Source organism: Ochotona princeps, chromosome 15, assembly GCF_030435755.1.
Source record: "Ochotona princeps isolate mOchPri1 chromosome 15, mOchPri1.hap1, whole genome shotgun sequence".
Taxonomy (NCBI): Eukaryota; Metazoa; Chordata; class Mammalia; order Lagomorpha; family Ochotonidae; genus Ochotona; species Ochotona princeps.
This window is the reverse complement of record NC_080846.1, coordinates 11,063,205-11,086,255: the sequence shown is the minus strand read 5'-3', so window position 1 is coordinate 11,086,255 and position 23,051 is coordinate 11,063,205. Positions and strand designations below refer to the sequence as shown.

Here is a 23,051-nt window from a genome sequence, read left to right as displayed (position 1 = left end):
CAATGAAGAAAGTAGAACTGGAGTTAAAGACTTGGGTCTGTTCAGTTAAAACAGGGAAAGGAAAGCCATTATTATTTCTCATCATATGCCTAGATTAACCAAAATTGCTGCTAATGTTAGAAGCATGCATTTTTGCTTTATTGTATATTACTATATGCTAATAAGATGAAAAGGGTAGAGCTGAGAGTCAATAAAAATGTGAGTTCCCTTTCCCCTTGTAGTTTTGTATGCCCATTTAAGCAAATCATTTTAGCCTCTTTGGGAGTCAGTTTTCATACTTGTATAATGAGGGGGGAAAATCCCATTTTTCTGAGTGTGTTAGTGGATGTTATTTTTGAAAAGAATTTATTGATCAAAATGCCAGTTTAAAAATATTAAATGTCATTCTATTCCAATATGCATATGTTTCCCAAGCTTATTTACTCACAAAATTAATTTTTTCGTAGAACAGCACTGCTAGAGTTTGTTACACAGTAATGTTGAACAGTTACTGTAGCCCCTTCTAAGATTCCAGTTCTGGAAATTGCACTCATTTTGCTTGGCTTGTTAGCTCTTTCCTGGCTTGTATAAAAATTACTGCAGGGTTATTGCCAAAGGGAATTCAGTGCCTGTGCTGTGTGTGTATCCTGCTCTTCCTTCCAACTTGAACTGGAAAGTTGAAATCATTTTCCTGTTTTTTTGGTAAATAACACAAACATTGGTTCTTGTCTTTTCCAGTTTCTCTCCATTCACTTTTGGTTTATAGTCATTGGCCCATTTTTATTCTAAATTCACCTAACATTTAGCTCAGTTCCGCCAACTAATAGTAAATATTTCTAAAACCCCTAGCTCATTAAATCCTTTTAATAAGCACTCAAATAAGAAGATCATGTCAATTTTACACATAGGGTTATTTCAATGAGAAAAAGCAATGTTCTGTCAATATACTATTTGAGATCTTTGATTATAGATCCTGTTCCTGAAAATACAAATTTTTTGCTCTTATTGTATGCTGCTAAATAACTTTCCCAGGGCTCAGAAGTGATAACAAAGTCAAATCTAATTGACAGCAGCTTACATTCTCTGTTTATTAAAGCAAGTGTTTACAATAATGGCATATGGGTTATAGTTATAATAGTGACATTTATTGATTATTTAATTCCATGCACGTCTTTAGTTTGGCCAACAACTGTATGAAGAAGATACTATTGTAGCCATTTTACAGGTAAGGAAATTAAAAAAAAAGGACCAATTTATTCAGTCATATATCTAAGTTACAGATGAGAATTAAACCTGTACTTTTAACAACCTGTTCAATTTTGAAATATAATATTCTGTCGCATCCTTTGAGGATGTCAGAATACGTGTCTATTTGCCATCATCTTGATACCTATGAAGGAACAGAAATATCAGACAAGTCCTGCTTCCCTCTACAGTCAAGTCTTTATAAATACAGAGTGCTGTAAAAATGGTAGAGTAACCCTCTGGATTTAGAGGTGAAGAGATTACTTCCTGCTGGGGAATTTCAAAAGAAATGGTACTTGTTTTGAAGATAACAATAATTGAAGAACGTCCAGGGGGTGGGTAAGACATAGGAAATGATCAGAAAAGGCTTAGAGAGAGTATTAGAGAGGAAGTTATTGTGCCTGGGTGAAGGTGATTGCAATAGTAATTGAGTATTAGTTACTGAAAAAGAGAATAGGGGTCGGGGCAGTCAGACTCCTTGTAAGTTTGTGAGTCTGAATGTGTTCTGTTTGTTTTATTTACTGTGGGACAGTGGCAGACAAATACCTACTAGGCAATAGTATTTTATTTGCTGCAACTTTAGGAAATGATTCCACTATCATAGGAGTGAATGATATTCACAGCTTGAAAACCCTTGAGGTTCCTTACCTCTTTGTTCATGCTTGACAAATCATTTAGTTACTTCTAGTTTTTTAAAATCTCTTGTTGGTGTGTTAATTCACACACCGGTCGTTTCTCACTAGGGCTACTGCCACAGACAGTTAACTGTTGCTCTTGCTGCCAGTCCTACCCCTCCCTTTTAGAAGGATTTATTTATTTTTATTGCAACATCAGATATACAGAGAGGAGTAGAGACAGAGAAGAAGATCTTCTGTCCAATGATTCACTCCCCAAGTGACCGCAATGACCAGAGCTAAGCCGATCTGAAGCCAGGAGCCCGGAACCTCCTCCAGGTCTCCCATGAGGGTGCAGGGTCCCAAGGCATTGGGCTGTCCTTGACTGCTTTTTCAGGCTCCAAGCAGGGAGCTGGATGGGAAGCGAGACTGCTGGGATTAGAACCGGCGCCCATGTGGGATCCCAGCATGTTAAAGTTGAGGACTTTAGCAGCTAGGCTACCACGCTGGGCTGGTTCCTACCCCTTTTCTTACTCATTTTCCACGTTAACATTAGAGCAGTATTCCCAGAATATAAATCTAATGTGGCTCCCTTCTTTAAAACTCTGCAGTAAGCTCCTCATTTTCCTCTGGATTAATTCCAAACTTCATTTCATTCATTCATTCGTTCATTCACACATGGAATAATATAACTTGACTTTAAAAATCAAAAAAGATAAACAGCCTTTTTTTGAGTTTGTATTACCGCTTATTATCATCTCATTTGTATGCGTTTCATAACCGTGAGTTTTGGGAAGAAGTTACCTGCTCCTTTCTTTACTTTCTCACCTCTCAAATACTTTTCAGAAACTGCTTTTATCGTTGCCAAATGATCGTAATGCTCAATATTAATGCTGTTTGATCTTCTGCATTGGAAATAGTTCACCACTCCCTTCATAAGTTTCTCTGCCTTACTTTCCAAAATATTGCAATCCTAAATTTCCTCTTGAGAATACCTCAGAATATCCTTTACCAGTGTGGGCATTTTTTAAGTGCTCTTCGTCTCTCTTTTCTCAATCTCATCTGTTCTTGTAGCTTGAAATGCCCAATTCACATGGAAAGCGGAGCCTTCATGGTTCTTGGAGTTCTTCTCCAGCCACATGCATTGAACTTACTCTTGGCATTTCTGTAGATTGCCCTAGCCTGTTGTATCCTCACAGAACTCCCGCATACCTGGTGCTTAGGCACTCCTTTCCTGATCAGTAACATTATGTTGCTCAAGCCAATGTGGGTGATATTAGTGGTAGAAGGTTGTGAGATGAAACTGAGGAGTAAGTAGAGGATGTGATAAACAGATCAGACTTACTTTAAATGCTTTGAAAAGTTACTAAAGGAGTATGTATAAGAGGAAGTTATAACCCTGTACTGCAGTGTTCTACTTACACATTTACCAGTTTGTTACTCAGAACTTCAGTGACTCTAAAACTGCTCTTTATTCAGCTATTTTCTGCCAAAGAGTTGTTTTTTATTTCAGTTATACTTACTCTTTCTTTTATTGTATTCTTTCCATTTGTTACTTTTCTTCCCATTGCATTATCATTTCCAAACTCCAGAATTGTGTCTCTGTTCTGCACTATATGCACATCATTTAACACAGCTCTTGAATATTGTAGGCATTCGGGACATTTGTTAAATGATCAAGTGGAAATTGAACTTTACATTTCTGGTATTCTAGATGTTATATTAAGATATTTTCCCCTAAATTAATCCTTTTCCTTCTTTTAAGATTAGGCACCTTAGATTTATATTGTCGTGCTAATTTTAAAGATTTATTTTTATTGGAAAGGCAGATTGAAAGAGAGAGAGAGAGAAAGATCTTCCATCTGCTGGTTCACTCCCCATATGGCCCCGGTGGCTAGAACTGAGCCAATCTGAAGCCAGGAGCTTCTTTCAAGACTTCTATGTGGATGCAGGGTTGCAATGCTTTGGGCCATCTTCAACTGCTTTCCAGGCCCAGGCAGGAAACAGGATGGGAAGTGGAGCAGCCAGAACATGAACCAGCACCTGTATGGGATGCTGGTGCCTGCAAGTAAGGATTTAGGCACTGAGCCATGACTCCAGGCCTTATCATGGTATTTTTAATGTTTAGATCACTGGTTTTCAGTTGCCGGAGGTAGTTACTGATTTTGCTTCACTTGCGATATATGACAGTTTCTGAGGACATTTTTGATTGTCCTGATGCTTACTGCTATCTAGTGAGTGTAGTCCAGGGGTGCTACTAAATGCCCTACAATACATAGGGCAGACTGCCCCGATTCATTAATGCCTAGGCTGAGAAACTCTGGTAGCTCTGATAGAGAACTTAATGCACTTGTCACATGGCTCCCCAGCATGTGGGTCTCTAATTCTCTTCTGTTTGATGTGGAATTCCTTTGAAGTGTTTAACTATCTCGCCATAGTGTTTTGAATTTATAGAATAGACGCTAGGAGAAGCTTTCTTTAGAAACAGAGGTTTATTTATTTGAAGTGAAGAGTTAGAGAGTTCTGTCACTTCATTCTCCTTATGCCCACGATAGCCAGGGCTAGACTAGGCGGAGTCTTTGATGTGGGTGGCATCATCCATGACTTCCCAGCTCTATTAACTGAAAGTAGATCAGAACCATCAAGTAAGCTGTAAGACTCAAACCAGGCACACCAAGATGGGATGCCAAGGAGTGATTTAACCCACCCTCCCATAATACTTAGTTCTAGGTGAATCCTTAATGAATGAGTTAATAGGTGAACCAAAGGATGTTAGAATCAGCCATGGCACAACTAGGCCAAGTCAGTCCAACTCCTGATGGATTTGATATGATCATCATTTAACCACTGACTGAAGAAAACGTAGTATCTGTTCCTTACAGAATTATGCCACAGGAGATTGTGTATAGGGCACTGATTGGATGCCAGATTTCAAAGGTGCATTTTGTTTCAAAGTAAGTTTCTGTGACAGAGAGACCCAAAGGTAGAAGTGGTTTAAAGAATTTTATTACTTTTATCAATTTTTAGAAATTATTTATTCAGTTAGTTATTAGAGAGACTAACTGCACTGCCGTCCACTGGTTCACTCAGCAGTTGTGTGCAATGGTCAGAAATGGGCCACAGCCAATGCTGGAAGCCCGGAACTCAGAATAGGTCTTTGCTGTGATTGGCAAGGACTCAATTGCATCAGCCATCTGTCTCCTGGACCTGCATTAGTGGGAACCTGGAGTCAGGCATAGCTAGGACATGAGTCCATGCACTCTAACACAGGATGCCACATTTTTTTTTCTATTTAAAAATTCTAAAGATCTATTTCTTATTGGGAAGGCAGATTTACAGAGAGAAAGAAAGACAGAAAGATCATCTGACTGTTGGTTCACTCCCCAAGTAGCGGCAAGCCAGAGCTGAGCTGATCCAAAGCCAAGAGCTTCTTCAGGTCTCCCAAGTGGGTACATGGTCCCAAGGCTTTGAGCCATCCTGTGTTACTTTCCCAGGCCTCAAGCAGGGAGCTAGGTGGGTAGTGGAGCAGCTGGGACGTGAACAGGTACCCATATGAGATCCCGGCACATGCGAGGTAAAAATTTAGCCACTAGGCCGTTGTGCTGTGCCCAGGATGCCAGCTTCTTAAGCAGCATCTTAACTGCTAGGCTAAATACCTGCCTTTTTTAGTAACAGCTTTGAGTTAACCAGGCAGGTGCAGGGCAGTTGGGGGATCTGTTCCATATTTATTCAGGGAGCTTGTTTCCTTTCAAGTTGCCAAGTCATGCTTCATTGTAAGCATTGGTTAGATTCTAGGTTCTGGAGGACAAGACGGTTCTAGAAGGAGATTTAAAAAAGTGGAGAAAGTGTGAGCATAGAACGAACATGTTCATATTCATTCCAGTGGCAGCAGTTAATTCATATAGCCAAGGAAAAACAGCGGGGGGAATGCAGTGTAACAAGGCTGCTGTGGGTTTTGCCAGGATTCTGTTACTATATACAAAGGGGAGAATGGATTTTGATGAAAAACTATCACTTTCTGCCACAGTGCCTAAGATAATAATAACCATATAAGTGTACATGATTTCAAAAAATGTTAGCACCAAAATAAACTTTTTATTTCATTCTTCACAAACCTTTTGAAATACCCCAGTATTTATAGAGCTTTATATTGTTCATCCATTATTGTAGGGTTTTAGCTCTGTTAAACAATTGAAGAAAGCTTGTGAAGAATAAAATGTATTGTCTATAACAATCTTTCTCAAATTATTTGTAATTAAGAATCAGAGTAGTTTAGTTTTTTTCTCTTTTTGAACATTTATTTATTTGAGAGGGAAAAACAGAGAAAGAGATGTTCCGTTGCTGGTTTACTACACCCAGCCTGGACGGGCTGTAGTGAAGCCAGGCGTCAGGAACTCTGTTTAGGTTTGCTGTCGGGATCGCTGGGATCCAAGTACTTGATACATTATCTGTTCTATCTGTTCTCTTCCCCAGTGCACTAGCAGTAAGCTAGATTAGAGGTGCAACATAGCCAAAACTGGAGCTGCCAATGCCATTATGGCATTTCAAGTAGCAGTTTAACTATCTTGTGCCATAATGCCTGTTCCAGGATCAGGGTTTTTGTTCATTTTTATGTAATTTGAAGTAGACTAATACTGTTTGAGCAAACAATAAAATTAGAGTTGGCAGTGATGTAGTAGACTAATCCTCCTGCTGCGTTACTGACATTCGACATGGATACTGGTTCTAGTTTTGGCTGTTACACTTTCAATCCAGCTCACTGCTTATAGCCTGGGGAGGCAGTTGGGGATGGCCCAAGGCCTTGGGTCCATGCACCCACATGGGAGACCTGGAAGAAGCTCTTGGCTCTGACCAGTGTGACCATCTGGGGAATCAACCAACAAATGGAAGATCGTTCTCTGTCTCTTACACCTTGCTTCCCATAACTCTGACTTTGGAATAAAATAAATAAATTTTTTTTTTTTTAAGAGGATAGTATAAAAATTAATCTCTGGAAGAACTGAAAGAAATAACATCCTTACATATGAAATTACCATAAAAGTTTGCAAATATATATCCATGTTTAGTGCTGTCTCAGTATAATGTGCCTTTTTTAAAGTATGTATTTCGGTTTTATATGAAAGGCAAAGTTGCGGAGAAAAGGAGAGGGAAAGAGGTTGTTCTTTCATCTGCTGATGGGACCAGGTCAACCTGGAGCCAGGGGCCAGGAGCCCCATGGGTGCAGGAACCCAAGGGCTTGGGCCCTCCTCCACTACTTTCCCAGGCACATTAACAGGGAATTGGATTGAATGTGAAACAGCCAGGACACAAACCAGCGCTCAGTGTGATGCTAGCACCACAGGTGGAGGCTTAGTCTGCTCCACCACAATGCTGGCCTCTAATGAATGGACCTTCCTCGTTCCAGCTGTCCTAGTTCGAGGTGCAGTGGGCAGCAGATAAAAGATATCTCTCTCTCTCTCTCTTGCTGTCTCTCCACAACATCTTTTCAGGCACCTGCCTCTCCCCCTCCCCCCCGCCCTCCCCCCCCACATACAACTTTCAATTAAATAAAAAAGTTAACTTTCAGAAATAAAGTGGATTAACTCAGGATAAGGCCTCTATTCAATCCATGTAAAATATAGCAGCTAGTAAAATTGTAAATGTTTTCCCTATTTTCTTTAATAGTTTTAGTTTATGGTTCTAAATTTTTTATTTGAGAGGCAGTGTCTTAGCCATGCCAAAATGCCTACCTGTAATTTTATGTTTTAAAGAAATTATGTATTTAAGTAGTTTAACTTACTATGAAAGTACATAGCTTCTACTTTTATGAAAATAGTTTTATCCAGTGGGACAAGCCACCCTTGTAGTACACAATAATAGCCTTACTATTTTCTTTACATTTTAAGAAAGAGCAGAATCAATTCAATATTAATAGACCTATGCTAGTAGGGGAAGATCTTAAATTCAAATAGCTTACTGGGCGGCAGGAGGTACTTACTGCAGTTTAGTTCGCCTAAGGTATCCCTCAATTATGAATAAAAATTATTCACCACCATTGAAGAATTCCTGTCAGGTCCCAGAATCTGTTTCCTAACAGCCCCATGAGATATGAATGTTTTCTTATGTTTTTATATCTTACATCTGTTCAGATGGGAAACTGAGGCTCAGAGAAGTAAAGTGATACGTCTAAATCTGTCTTTTTCTTCTCATTTTTTCAGTGTTTACTTTTATTTGAAAGAGTGTTTACTTTTATTTTACAAAGAGAAGGAGGGATAGAGAAGATCTTCCATCTGCTAGTTCACCCCCAAAGGGCCACAACAGCTAGAGTTGACTCAACCCAAAGCCAGGAGACCCAGAACTTGAGCTATCCTTCACTACTTTCCCCAGGCCATAAGCAGAAAGCTGGATCAGAAATGGAGCAAGTGGAACATAAGCCAGTGACCATATGGGTTGCCAGCACACAGAATGGAGCATTACCCTGCTGTTTACCACATCAGTCTCCATTTACTTTTTTCATAAAAAGAGATGTCTTTGGGCCCGGCACCATGGCCTAGCGGCTGAAGTCCTCGCCTTTAACATGCCAGGATCCCATATGGGCGCCGGTTCTAATCCCGGCTGCTCCACTTCCCATCCAGCTCCCTGCTTGTGGCCTGGGAAAGCAGTCGAGGATGGCCCAATGCTTTGGGACCCTGCACCCGTGTGGGAGACCTGGAAGAAGTTCCTGGTTCCTGGCTTCGGATCGGCACAGCACCGACCGTTGCGGTCACTTGGGGAGTGAATCATCGGACGGAAGATCTTCCTCTCTGCCTCTCCTCCTCTCTGTATATCTGACTTCGTAATTAAATGAATAAACCCTTTTTAAAAAAAGAGAGAGATGTCTTTTATGCCTTCAGAGAGCTTTTAGTTGAGGGAAATTCATAAAAAGAAATCTAAAATGATAAATATGCTAAGTATGAAATAATTACTGCAAATCAAAGGAAGAATACAGCTGACCAAGTGGATATGGAATACTTTGTTGGAAGTAAATTTTAAACTTAGTTTTGGAAGACGATTATAATTCAAGGTGACAGAGAAGTAAAGGGCTGATGTATGCAGAGAAGGGCAATGATAAAGCCAATGTAAATCATTTGGGAAAGAACATAATTTTAGAGAAGAGAATTTGATAGGAACAGCAAGAACAATTTCAAAAAGCAGGTAGTCAGGATCTTAAATGTCAAACTGAGGACTATAAGATTTTATCTAATGAAAATATATAATAGATAACTAGTACTGAATATTTATTATGCCAGGCACTGTTCTATATATGTGGGATCCATTTTGAAATCCATGCATAGTTTCTTTTTTAAAAAAATGATTTTTATCGCTTTTTGATACAGTTTAGTTGGCAGTGGGCGCTGCCCTCTGCCTCCCCAAATTTCCTCCGCTCCCCTCTGTTCTCTCTAGAATCCTAATGTGTGTCCATAGTGAATTTTCCCAAGTCCATCATGCTTCCACTGGAGTATCTCCCAACCATGTAAAAGAATGACTTCGTTGTAGGTTAATGCTTGTATCCTGGAGCCCTAATGTAGGTACAGTGAGGATTAGGCCTTTGTTGTTTATGGACCATACCAACAACAGTTATATGTGGACACTGACAATCACAGGTGGTTATAAACAATCCACCTCTCATGGATGGTTAATTAATGAATTACATCATAAGTTCTTATTACATTAGGTACAAGTAAGTATCAAGTAACATTGATTATCTCTAGATTTGACATCATATTATATTAGAGCAAACATATGATATGTAACCTTTTGGGATTGGCTCATTTCCTTTATCATTATGGTCTCTAGTTTGGCCCATTTGGCCACAAAAGTAATGCATTTCATTTTTTTGTAGTCGCTAAGTAGTATTCCATAGTATATTCTATATATGTGTTCTATATATGTGTGATCCATTCTGAAATCCATGCATAGTTTCTTTATAATCTGCATTTTCTACTAACATTTTTTAAGACCCCTTGGCTCAAGAATAAAATACTAACTAACTTTGAATCCTCATATTTGGAATAATTTTCATCAGCTTGTCAGCAAAATTTCTTCTTTGGGATCATATAATATCTAAATATTACTAGATTTTACCTAAAAAGTGTTCCAGGTTTTTTGAAATGTGGGACTACTGCCATAGAATTGTAAATTCAGAAAAATAGCATAGTTAAGATCCAGTAGAAATACATACTTCATAGCATCTTTCTACAAAAACCTTTGCTTTCAGGCAGTTTTTGTAAACCAATTCTTTAGGTGTCAATCTTTAATTTTGGGAAGGGAGCAGTTGTGATTCATGTTGACTGCCTTCTGTCCTGAAATTATTTTTAGTCTGATTTTAAAATCTTTTGGAGACGTTTTAAATTAGTGAGTGTAAAACAGAGTTAAGTGGGGGTTGGCGTTATAGCCTGATTCCGTGTGTGATTCTGACATCCTATATCAGAGTACCTGTTTGAGTCCTTGCTGCTCCACTTCCAGTCCAACACCCTGCTAAAGTGTTAGGGAAAGTAATAGAATATGGCCCAAGTTTTTGGGCCCTAACCGTCTGCTTGACAGACCTGATGAAGTTCCTGTCTCCTGCCTTTGGCCTATTCCAATCCCAAATTTGCTATGGGTATTTGGGGAGTAAACCAACAGACGGAAGATATTCAATTTCTCTCCCCACCTCCTTCCTTCCCCCCAATCATGGTGCCTTTCAAATAAATAAAATAAATGTTTGAAAGAAGGAAATAAATGATTATGTAGAAGCAATTTTAAACCTTAGACTGGAAAATAGGAAACCTATTCTCTACTCTTCTGTGCAACTAACTTAACCCCTCTGACCCTCAATTTTCATAGCATTTATAAAGTGGAAAAAGTACTCCCTTTCTAAAATCTCTTTCAGTTCTGTTTGGTTATAAAATAAAAAAACCTTTTCTAGCCAAATCCTTAACTACTATTATATACATTACTAGAGAAACATTTTGCTTTAAATGATTTGGGCCAAATAGTGATTTCTGCGTACTTGGTCTTATTTTTCAGAAACTCTGTGAAGGCATATTTAAGGTCCTTGTGAAAGATGTCCCAACAACATGTCAAGTGTCTTGCCTGGAAGTACTTCGCATTCTCTCCAGAGACAAAAAGATTTTAGTTCCTGTAACAACTAAGGAAAATATGCAGATACTGCTGCGACTAGCCAAGCTAACCGAATCGGATGATTCTTTGGAGAAGGTGTCAGAGTTCCCCGTTATTGTGGAGTCGTTAAAATGTCTGTGTAACATAGTGTTCAACAGTCAGATGGCACAGCAGCTCAGCCTGGAACTTAATCTTGCTGCAAAGCTCTGTAACCTTTTGAGAAAGTGCAAGGACCGAAAATTTATCAATGACATTAAGTGCTTTGACCTGCGCCTGCTCTTCCTCCTGTCACTTCTGCACACTGACATCAGGTCACAGTTGCGTTACGAGCTCCAGGGACTACCGCTGCTAACCCAGATCTTGGAAAGTGCCTTTAGCATCAAGTGGACCGATGAGTATGAATCGGCCATAGACCATAATGGACCTCCTCTCTCACCTCAGGAGACAGACTGTGCCATTGAGGCCCTCAAAGCTCTCTTCAATGTGACAGTAGACAGTTGGAAGGTGCATAAAGAGGTAAGGTTGAGAAGAATATTTTTATCTACCTTGAATTTAGTTGGGGTCCATCCATAGAGCTGTCTGCAAGAGAAGAATGCAAGTTGGAAAATGTTCTCCCATTAATTGGTTGTGTGAATCTTATTCTTTCCATTTAGGTGGAAATAATTCTTATGATGATATCTATCATAAGAAAACAGTGAAGATAGACTGTTGTTTTCTAAGATGCCATATATAGATTTCCGAGTTATACATCACATCTTTAACAGTGGTTTTTTTTCAGGAACAAGGTTTGAATGATGGACTTTAAGGGTAATGAAACAATGTTGGTGATGAAAGCCATAGACATTTTTTATGTCTGCTATCTTAAAAGTTAAATCAAGTCCAGTGAAATTGGCCAATTGAAATTGATGCCTACTCAGAAAACTAGAAGATGTTGTATTATATCCCTTATCATCTCAGTATGCCAACACGTTCCTTTATAGTGTTAGATAATTGTCAGAAGTACTTGGCTACAACTAGATACCCATGCCTATATACAGCCTAGAAAATAAGCATAATTACAGTGGAGTGTGAGAAAGGTGATTTTAAACCACTTGCCTTATTTCTAGACCAAGTTTTTTTTCTGTGATTTGGACCTTCTAGTATCCCAGAGTGAGGTAGATTTCGTAGTTTAATCTGTGTACCCACAAGAACAATATGCAAAACAAAAAATTTAGTTTAAGAGAGTCAGTAATTTTAAGTGAAACAACCATAAATTCTTTCCATCCTTCTAGAATCTTAACATTTTACATTTACTCCCTTTAGCCTAATTCTGGCCAGCAGTCTACTGTAAAAGGACTATCTCACTGCACTGCCATAGGGAGAGTATGCAGCCATCTGATTTTAAAGTGCAAATAGGTTTGTATTTTGAAACCAAATATTTGAAGGTCAGTCATAACAGCTGTTTTAGGTGGCTGTAGTATGGTTAGTTTTTCCTGGGATTTGGCAAGAAAAGATGTGGAAAGCCTACTTGCTCCATTCATGCTTTGAAACCAAATATTTAGAAGCATTTGAAATGTTATGTCTCTATGCTTATTTGGTACCTTCTGTAGTTATTTTTCTTATACTGTTTGTTTTGGTGTCTTTAAGTTCTCTATTTAGTCACAAGAACTCCCCTGAGGCTGTTGGTTTGTCATTGTTGGGACTCCTGCTGTTTAAGTTAGACCCAAAATAGTAGCTCACACCATTCAGATTCCTGACAGAAGGTTTATAAGTCTTGACACGTAATAAAGAGTAAATTGAGATTGGCCCACATTAGTATGCTTCAGTGGTAATGGAGATGGAAGAAACTTTTGAAAACTTTGAAGTAGAAAATATTCATTCTGTATAATGAAATATTCCAAAACACCAGGATCTGCTTAAAAGGGTCAGTAGTCCTGCAGCAGGTACTAGCTCCCCTCTTGTGACCTGGGAGAGCAGTGGAGGACAGCCCAAAGCCTTGGGACCCTGCACCCACATGGGAGACCCAGAAGAGGCTCTGGGCTCCTGGCTTTGGATTGGTTCAGCTCTGGCCGTTGCGGCCATTTGGGGCATTAGTGAATCTGGATGAAAGATCTTCCTTTGTCTCTCCTCCTCTCTGAATGTCTGGCTTTCCAATAAGAATAATAAAATAAAATCTTTTTTAAAAAGCACTTATTGAAAAAAAAGGTCTTCATTATAAGTTTCTAAATTTAACATTTTAGCATTTAATCAATCAAAATGTTTTTAAGCAGTTATTAGATATGTTAGATATTGTGCAATATATTGGTAAATACTAGTCAGCATAATATTTGGATTCATGAAACTTCAGTTTTGTAGGTGAGATTGATATTAAATTAGTAAACATTGTTCAAATCGGGTTAAATGATTGGAGAGAAGTGTTGTAAGCACTGAGAATATTCAATACAGTCAGAGAGGATTTCTGAAGGTCTCTGTGGAGATTGGAAACTAAAGAATGGAGAGATGAACATTACAGAGTACTCACAACTTTCACGTAAAAATAGGCTACAGAGAAACTTGCCACACTAGGATTTCAGTGTCTTAATTATCAGAGGAAAGATGTTCTATTTCAGTTGAACAAGCCCCTGAAGAATTGTTAATGCTTTAAGAAACCAGCAAAGGGGTCAGCATTGTGGGGTGGCAGGCTAAGCCGCTGCTTGTGCTACCTCCATCCATATCCAAGCACTGGTTCAAGGCCCCACTATTCCACTTCCAGTCTAGCTTCTTGCTAACCTGCCTGGGAAAGCAGCAGATATGAAAAGTACTTGGCCTAAACCACCCATGTAGAGGACCAGGATAGAGTTCCTCACTCTTTGCTTTACCCTAGACTAATCTCAGCTGTTTTATCCAATTGGGGAATGAACCAGTAGATAGAAAATCAATCTCTCTCTCTCTCTCTCTCTCTCTCTCTCTCTCTCTCATTCAGCCTTTCCAATAAATAAGTTTTTGGCAAGATGGGACAGCTGAAATAAAGGGTTATGGAAAACAGTATACAGGAGAACGGAGATTTTAAGATAGCTAATAGTATCCTCCTTATTAAAATAATACATGTTTGAGGTTTGCGCAATGGCTCAATTGGCTAATCATCTGCCTGCAAGTGCCAGCATCCCATGTGGGTGCTTGTTTGTGTTCTGGCTGCTCCATTTCCATCTAGCTCTCTGCTTGTGATTTGTAAAAGCAGAGGACCACAGCCCATAGTTTTGGGACCCTGCATCCATGTGGGAGACCCAGGAGAACCTCCTGACTCCTGGCTTCAGATTGGCTCAGCTCTGGCTGTTGCAGCCATTTAAGGAGTGAACTAACAGGTAAGATCTTTCTCTGTCTCTGCTTCTCTCTGTAAATCTGCCTTTGCATTTAAAAATCTTAGGACGAAAAAAAGAAAAAAAATACATGTTTATTGTAGATGCTCTAGGAAAAGGTGTAAAAGCAATAAGAAATTAGCATATTACCATTTTACCATATTATCTTTCAAAATAGATGGCAGTGTTTGCATTTAGATGCACCTTTTTTTTTCTTTTAAAGATTTATTGTTATTTTGAGAATTAGTTGCAGAGAGTACGTGAGAGACAGATCTTCTCTTTGCTGGTTCACTTCCCAGATAACCAGATGGCCAGACCCGGCCAGGCCAAAGTTAGGAGCTTTACCCGTATCTTCCATTTTGGGGTAGGTGGCAAGGAGCCCAAGTGTTTGAAACATTTTTTATTGCTTTTCCCAGGCCATTGGCAGAGAACTGGATGCAAAATGGTGGCAGCTTTACCTACTATACCACGATGCTGGCCCTGATGTATATCTTTTCTAACCTTTTTCCATTGTGTAAGAAGCAAAAATATATATAGTGCAAAATGTAGTCATTTTATAATCTTGATTTTTCCCCCAACATTACTGTTCATGGAGTAGCTCTTTTAAGCCACAAGGTTCCTAGAAAGGCTGTGGGGATAACTGGATAGTGCTCTAAATTCCCCACTCCAACTTTAGAAATAGCACCTTTGATTGTTGCTACCATTGCTGTTGTTTCTCTTTAAAATTGGGTTGTAACTAACATTTCATTTGTAGAATAAAAATGATAGCTGCAATCAAAAAGTTTTTTGGTAGTCCCTTCTGACTGCTGCTTGATAGAGTAAGAAATGCTTATGAAAGAATACTCTTAAGAAGTTCAAAGAATATCCTGTATATAAAAGCAAAAACAATTACAAATATGCCTTCATAAGTATGCATCAGTCTTAAACAAATGCCCTATGTGGAGGCACATTTATTTCCAGTTTCTTGCTGTTTTAAACCTTTGGTGAGCTTTCCTGTTTTATAATCCTTGTAGATGTATTTTTGTATCCTGAGCCAAAGAGTTTCAAAATTTTAAGGTGTGTTTGATACATATTGCCAGATCAACCTTCAAAAAAATAGTGTTTCTAATGTATTCTTTCCAAATCCTGGACATTTAACTTTTAGAAACCTTTGCCTTTTCTACAGTTCTACAGTTACAGAAGATGGAAACATTTGATTTTTGCTATAACTATTAGCAGGTATTTTATGACTGTTGTCACAGTTCCCTAGAAACAGGAAGCTAATGACTAGGTTTTTCTTGAGGTTTAGCAAATGAGCTCCATTTGCTCATTTTCAGGCCTCAGTGTTTACATTCCTGCCTGCCTGCTGATATTATCAGCAGATTAATATGAAGATTTCGTCCTGTGGAGTGGGAAATGTATCTGGCTTTACTTCCACATACAGTCAATTTCTTTCCATTTTTTCCCAGCTCACTCGCCCTTTCTTAAACAGAAAAGATGTTTAAAAAAGGTCCTGCAATTCCATTAGTAGGACTTAAAATCAGTTCTAAAAATGTTGGTTGAAATGGTTTTGTTGTCTTCCTGATTAAACATTTTTTTCAGTTCTGTGCTCCTGAAGCAGTACATACTTTTACTTGGACTCCTTATTTACAGTCATTTGCTTGTCCATCGCTCCTAGGTATCAGTGTAATATGATAAAAATGTGTTTTTTTAAAAAGGCAGTAGATTTGGTACTCAGTCAAGTGCAAACTGAGAAATCTCCCTATCTAAGTGAAAAGGATGTCATTTGAATCAAAATGAAACAATGAGTGTGCATAGAAATTAATTGGGACTATCACATTTTGTAAACTGAAGAGGGTGATTCCATTAGTGTAGGGATTTTGAAAGAAATGTGACAAAAAGACAGACTACTAGTTAAGTAAAAGCAAAGTTCCAGGGTGTGCAATGATTTCTTGGTGAATCATATTTTCAACAGATTTATTGACTGCCCAATTTGTGGCTTGCTCTGTGTTAGGCACACAGAATGGAAGGTCCAAAAGCACTCTGCCCTCAAGGCACTATGTGTCTAATACGGAAATCAGATGTAAACACAGGTATATGTACAGCTGTGTTTCAGTTCATTTTCTACTGCTGTTACAGAACGCTAGGTAATTTGGAAACAGCCAAAATTCGGCCTACACTTTGGGATCAAGGGACTGTATTTAATGAAAGCCTTTTGCTGTAAATTAATGTAGGAGAAGATAGCATATAGCGAAGGAGTGCATTCACAGACAGAAGGGGGACTAGAATTGCTGAAAATCTATCCTTACTTGTTCTCTTGATAACAGCAATAATCCATTCCTAAGGGCAGAGCACTTATCACCAAAACAGTTCTTAAAGATCCTACCTCCCAGAACCTTTACAGTGGCAAGCAAATCTCAACCTGAGTTTTTTTTTTTAACTTATTATTTATTGCTAGTTTATATACACGCTTTATGTTTGGAAGTGAAAAAGAACGACCTCAACAATGCATGCCAAATTCTTTGTAAAATTTTCTCTTTAGCATTTACATGGCTGAGAGCCCTACATGCCCAGGTGGGCCTCTGCTTAGGATGGAGAGTCAGACATGGAAGAAGGTGGATGGAGCAAATACTTCAGGTTCTGTTTTCTCCTCTGTCCACAGGGGATGAGGGAAGGAGTGGAGGAGAGGGAAAGGGCCACTCCTTGCTGTCAAACTAAGTCAGCACCCCTAGGAGGGGGGCTGTCCTTTAATGATGCCTTAGAGACCCTAATGTGGGAAGAAACCACTTGAGTGGTTTTGATAGTTCTGGGAAGTTGTTAGTTCCGTTGCTCCAGGATTGAGGAAGTCTTTCCAAGGTCTATTGGTCAACAAGTCTACTTAAGTGCATCCACAAACACAGGAACATACCTTAAAGTTTGGCCAGGAGAACTGTTCATCCTGTTCTGCTCTCCATCCTCTGATTCCCTGCTGGCCTAGAGGAGCTGATCATCACGTTCCTTGTGTGTATCTGGGCATGCTGTCCACTGCATAGGCATCAGCAACTGTGGACACATGCATTCCAAGGTCAGACCACACATCCTGTGGTTTTCCCTGTGGCCAGAGTCTGAGTCCAGTGGTCTAGCTGGGGAGCCCCCCGAGAAACCTTGCCTGAAGTGACTTGAGACTTAACTCTGTGTACCAGCCAGTGCAGGGTCAGGTTCGTTCTGTCACCTGCTCCAGCCAGTGCACATACCAGTGTACATACCAGTGAATGCAAGCTGCACAGTCACTTCTGCCCCAGTCCCACATCACATGAACTAATGTGCTACTACAGACTTGGTCCTCACGGTCCTCGTACATACCAGCAAGTACCACAGGCTAGTGAGACAACCCCCAGTAAACCCCATCAGGCTGCCCCGAGCCCTGGTTTTTGCGTGTGCTTGCCTCCACTGTGACCTAGCCCAGACCAGCCTGCATCCCTTAAGATTCTCATTCACACCGATAGGTGCTATGGCTTAGTTCAGCCTGACTTGCATCAGACCCTGCCCACACATACGCTGAGATGGGCCACTGCCTTGTCCAGCGGGCCCGTCCCTAGTCTCAGCACTCATGCTTGCCTGTGGAAGCAGTGGTCCAGCAGGAAATGCGTAATAGCTTATAATGCTATAATTTTGTCTTGGGCTTTCGGTTAGGCATAAATAGGATAGGCAGACATCTTCAAGTAAAAAGTGAAAAAAAGTTGAAATTTTTACCATAAGGACTTAATTAATTAAACCTTTTGTAATTTGCACATAATCAGGAAAGAGCAATGATACAGTTGCAGAATTTATAAGAAATGAAGGCTTGTTTCCAGCATTGTAGCATGATAGGTTAAGTGATCATCTGTGATGATGGCATCCCATATAGGTACCAGTTCAAGTCTCAGCTCTCTGCCAATGCTCTGGGGAAAGCAGTGAAAGATGACAGAAATGTTTGGGCCCTTGCATTCGTGTGGGAGCCTAAAACGGAGTTTCAGGCTCTTGGCTCAGGCCTGGCTGTTGTGCCCATTTGGGGAATGAGCCAAAGGGTAATAGATCTCTCTCTTTCTTTCTTCTCTCCCCCTTTCTCTCTACTTGTCTTTCTCTCCCCTACCCCATATTCACTATAATTCTGCATTTTTCAGTAAATAATGAATCTGAAAAAAATGAAATGAGTGCTCTATAAAGAGATATCAAAGAATTTCCTGAGTTTTTGTCTCTTTTAAGGTTACTTTTAATTTTCTCTGTCAGAATCATTCAGTTTGCCCACTCATGTTTCTTTCACCCTTTGTTTTTCATTCTCAACTTTTGGAGGTCATAACTGAGAAGAGAGATTTTTTAATACCTTAAAGGTATTAAAGCTAAATCATGAAGCAAGTAAATATGCACTGTGTAAGCAGTGTTTGTATAATGTTTTATGAAGAGCAACTACGTGAAATCTTTCTGGCATCCTGTGAGAAAAGAACACTAACCTCTTTTGACAAATGAAGATACTTAAGATCAGAGGTTTTAAATGACCTATGAAAAGTCACACAACAGAATTAACAGTAATAGGAAATAGTGTCTACTTCAACTTTTATTAAATATAACTTCTTAAATGAAAACATGTATCCAAGAAACATTTATTTTGACATAAACTGTTCAAGAAGTCTAGAAATTAGCCTACGCATATAGTCAGCTGATTTGTGATACCAGTGACATGGAAGTACAGTGGGAAAAGGAAGGACTTTTTATTTTTTAAGATTTGTTTATTTTTACTGGAAAGGCAGAGATATATAAAGTGAAGGAGAGACAATAAGATCTTCTATCTGCTGGCTCACTCTCGAAGTGGCTGCAGTGGCAGAGCTGAGCTGATCCAAAGCTAGGTGACGGGAGCCTCCTCCAGGTCTCGCTCATGGATACAGGGTCTACAGGCTTTGGGTCATCCTCTGCTTTCTAGGCCACAAGCAGGGAGCTGGATTGGAAGTGGAGCAGCTGGACACCAGCCAGTGCCCACATAGGATCCTGGTGCTTGAAGGAGAAAATTAGCGAATCAAGCCACTGTGCCAGGCCCAAGGAAGGACTTTTTAAATAAATGCTACCAAATCAATTGTATGGCTATATGAAAAGAATACATTTGAATCTTCTGTACACACACAAAAAATTACATACAAGGTAAAATAATAAAACTTGTAGAAGCTTAATTTCATGACTTTATTTCAAAGAAATCAAACATTTCTTCAATAGACAAAGCTGTTTAAAGCAATACAAAATAAGGATCAAGCAATAAGTGGAAAAATTGATAGACTTCTTTATTAAAATGAACTTAGGAAAAGAAGAAAGTAGAAAGGCCACTGGGTGGACAAAGATGTTTGCAACATTTATGTACAACAGAATTTATCCAGAATGGATTAAATTAAAAATTGGATAAGTCCATGAAATTAAAGTCAATCAGTGCAACAGAAAAATAGGCAAAAAATTTGAACAGGAACTTCACAAAAGAGATATCCAAATAGTCAGCAGACATATTAAAAAACATTCAGCATTCTTAGTTATTGGGAAAATCCTCACTGAAGTCAAGAAAGCAGTAGGCCCCCATGACTGACTGCATTGCAATTGTAGAGCGGCTAATGGGAATTTAGATTGATACAGATGCCTCAAAACTCCATTTAATTAACAGTAGCTTCTGAAGTTTGACATGTATACCTCATGTCCCAGCATTTCCTTTCCTGAGTACGTACACATAGATAACAAATGACGTATAAACGTACATTCATAACAGCACTCAAAATAGTTCCCAGTTGCAAGTAATCCATCAGGAGCAGGGTAGATAAGTAAATGTGGCATACTCATGCAATGGAATATTATAGGGTAGAATTTTATAAGTCTATCTGTGTTGAAGGAGCAGGTGTTTTTTTTTTGTTTGCTTGTTTGGTTTTTTTTGTAGTTGGCAGAATGAAACCATTGTATAATGCAGTATTATAGTATATGTCAGATTTCTCAGAAAGTTTCAGAATGTTCTACATTTAGGTCTACCATGTAGTTGAAAAGGACCCAGGTACTTCAGTCATCTTCTGCTTTCTCAGGTGCATTAGCAGGAAGCTCTATGAGAAGTGGAGAAACCAAGGCTCAAATGGGTGCTCAGATTGACACTGGCATAAAAGCAGTGGCTAACCCACTGTGTCCTAGTGCACACCCTCTGTAGTCATGCCTTTGGGTCAACCAGAGAGGGTATGGACCAATAGTGATACGCAAACTGCATATTCAAACAGCACTGCTGTCAAGCAATGGAAAAACAGTTCAACATTTGCACCTGTATACTGCAACATACATGAATCTCAAAACAGACAGTCTGTGTTTTATGATTCCATTCATATAAGTTTAATAACAAAAGTCACTAACCTGTGAAGTTAGTTGCTAGGATTATCCTTGAAGAACAGATGATGATCATGTGAAGAATTAAGGAGAATTCAAGGGTTCTTAATCTTGGCATTGCATGATTTTGTTTTAAGTTTTTAAAAACATTTCCTAACTCCTTTTTATTTTTTAATGTATTTTTATTTGAAAGGCAGATTTTCCAGAGAGAAAAGGAGAGAGAGAGGTCTTCCATTCACTGGTTCATTTCCCAAATGGCCACAATTGCCAGAACTAGGAACTTCTTCCAGGTCTCCCACATGGTTTCAGGGGTACAGTGCTTAAATCATTCTCCCCTGCCTTTCCAGACCATAAACAGGGAGCTGGATCAGAAGTGGAGCAGCCAGGACAGAAACCAGTGCACATATGGAATGCTGGCCATATAGCCTGCTGTGCCACTGTGCCAGCTACCAGTGCATGCTTTTCATAGTGATTATATTGGTATGTGCATTTTGTGAAATTTTATCTAGTTGCACACTGTTGGTGGGGGCATTTTTCTGTTCATGTATACTTGACATTTTCATTTAAATTCCTATTAAATCTGTTCTCTATCTTCATGAAGGAAATAGGTTAGTGAAGGAAAGGAAGTATATACAGTAAACAAGCAAGTGTAAAATTACAAATATTGGTTTTGTTATAGAAATCTTAGTACAGGGCTAAGTGTGATAGCCTAATGGCTAAATCCTTGCCTTGTACACACCGGGATCCCAGTTTGTATCCTGGCTGCTTCACTTCCCATCCAGCTCCCCGCTTGTGGCCTGGGACCCTGCATGCATGTGGGAGACCCAGAAGTAACTGACTTCTGGCTTTTGGCCAGCTCAGCGACGTACGTTGTGGCCACTTGGGGAGTGAACCAACAGATAGAAGATCTTTCTTTCTGTCTCTCCTCCTCTCCCTATCTGCCTTTCCAATGAAAAATACAATAAATCTTAAGAAAGAAAAAAGAAATTTTAATACAATATCATATAGAGAACGATGAAAGAAGGAATCTACTTAGATAAGATGGTCGAAGATGGAGTTTTTTTAAATAGATATTTTTTGTTGAGACCTGATGGGATCAAAAGGAATTAGCAACGTAAAGATCAGATGGGAAAAAAAATCCAGGCATTTCAGTAGTCATGTTGAGTACAGAAATAAGAGAATTTAGTAGATTTAGAATAAAAGACAGCATTGCAGCTGCAGAGTAAACCTTGTAAATCACTATTACAAAAACCGGGAAAGTAGAGAATAGGAAAGTAGGATTTTTGGTTGTCCTTGCAAATAGCAGAAAGGATAAAGAATAATTTTGCAAGATACTTTCTGACATCAGTGTGAGAAGAAAAGAAAGTACATGTCTCCATTAGCTCTGCAAACCAAGTAAAATATGATTGATGAAGTTAGGTAATGTGTAACACATGATGCTTTGTGTGTATGGGCCAATTAAAAATATATCTGAATATGAAATAATTCATTTTTTAAAGAATTATTTTTGTTATTTGAAAGAGATTTACACAAAGGAGAGACAGAGAGAAATATCTTCCATCTGCTGGTTTACTCCCCAAGTAGCCTCAACAGCTGGAGCTAAGCTGATCCAGAGCCATATTGAATGCTTCCTCTGGGTCCCTCACATGGATCTGGGTCATCCTCCACTGCTTTGCCAAGGCTACCAGCAGGGACTTCGGTCAGAAATGGAGCAGTTAGAACACAAACCGGTGTACTGATGAGATGTCAGCAGTTGCAGGTGGAAGGTTAGCCTGTTGAGCCACCATGCTTGCCCTGTGAATGTGAAGGAATTCCTAGTCTGGCATTTGGGGAGAATTGGTGAGTGAGAGGACATTTATTGCAAACCCACCAGTGTCTATGGGTCCACTGGTCTGTCTTCCCCATGCCCCTCTCCCTATTTCTTTGTTTATCAAGTGTGCAATTCTGTCAGATCAATCTTACCCCTGTTTCCTTCCTCCCTCGCTGTTTCCCCTCACCTTTAGATATTTTCTTAAAAGTTGTGTAAAAAAAAAAGTATGTATGTGCAAATGAATCCCAGCACCCAGATTCTGGGTGTGAGCCTCCCTTGGGTCTCCTTAGCCCCCTCCCCAGGGAAAGCTGTGGGCCTCCCATGGGTCTCCTTGGCCTCCTCCCCAGGGAAAGCCGTGAGCCTCCCACGGGTCTCCTTGGCCTCCCTCGGGCCTCCTTGGCCTCCTCCCCAGGGAAAGCCGTGAGCCTCCCACAGGTCTCCTTGGCCTCCCACGGGTCTCCTCAGCCTCCTCCCCAGGGAAAGCCATGAGCCTCCCTCGGGCCTCCTCGGCCTCCTCTCCAGGGAAAGCCGTGAGCCTCCCACGGGTCTCCTTGGCCTCCCGTGGGTCTCCTCAGCTTCCTCCCCAGGGAAAGCTGTGGAGCACATTGGTGCATGGCGTTTTCTTGAATCCTTTGAGAA

At 39.7% G+C, this 23,051-nt stretch overlaps 1 protein-coding gene across 6 annotated transcripts in view; it reads left to right on the top strand.

Moving 5' to 3' along the window:
- The window catches only part of RIC8B (RIC8 guanine nucleotide exchange factor B), a 113,672-nt gene that overhangs the window by 28,898 nt on the left and 61,723 nt on the right, over positions 1-23,051 (top strand). For all 6 annotated transcript variants that reach the window (XR_009246775.1, XR_004995280.2, XR_009246774.1 and 3 more), the window contains exon 3: positions 10,866-11,474. Coding sequence is in view for 3 of the 6 variants with exons in the window: in XM_036492465.2 (XP_036348358.1) it covers positions 10,866-11,474 (609 nt within the window). In the remaining 3 variants the exon portion in view is untranslated. The remainder of the gene's footprint in view (positions 1-10,865; positions 11,475-23,051) is intronic.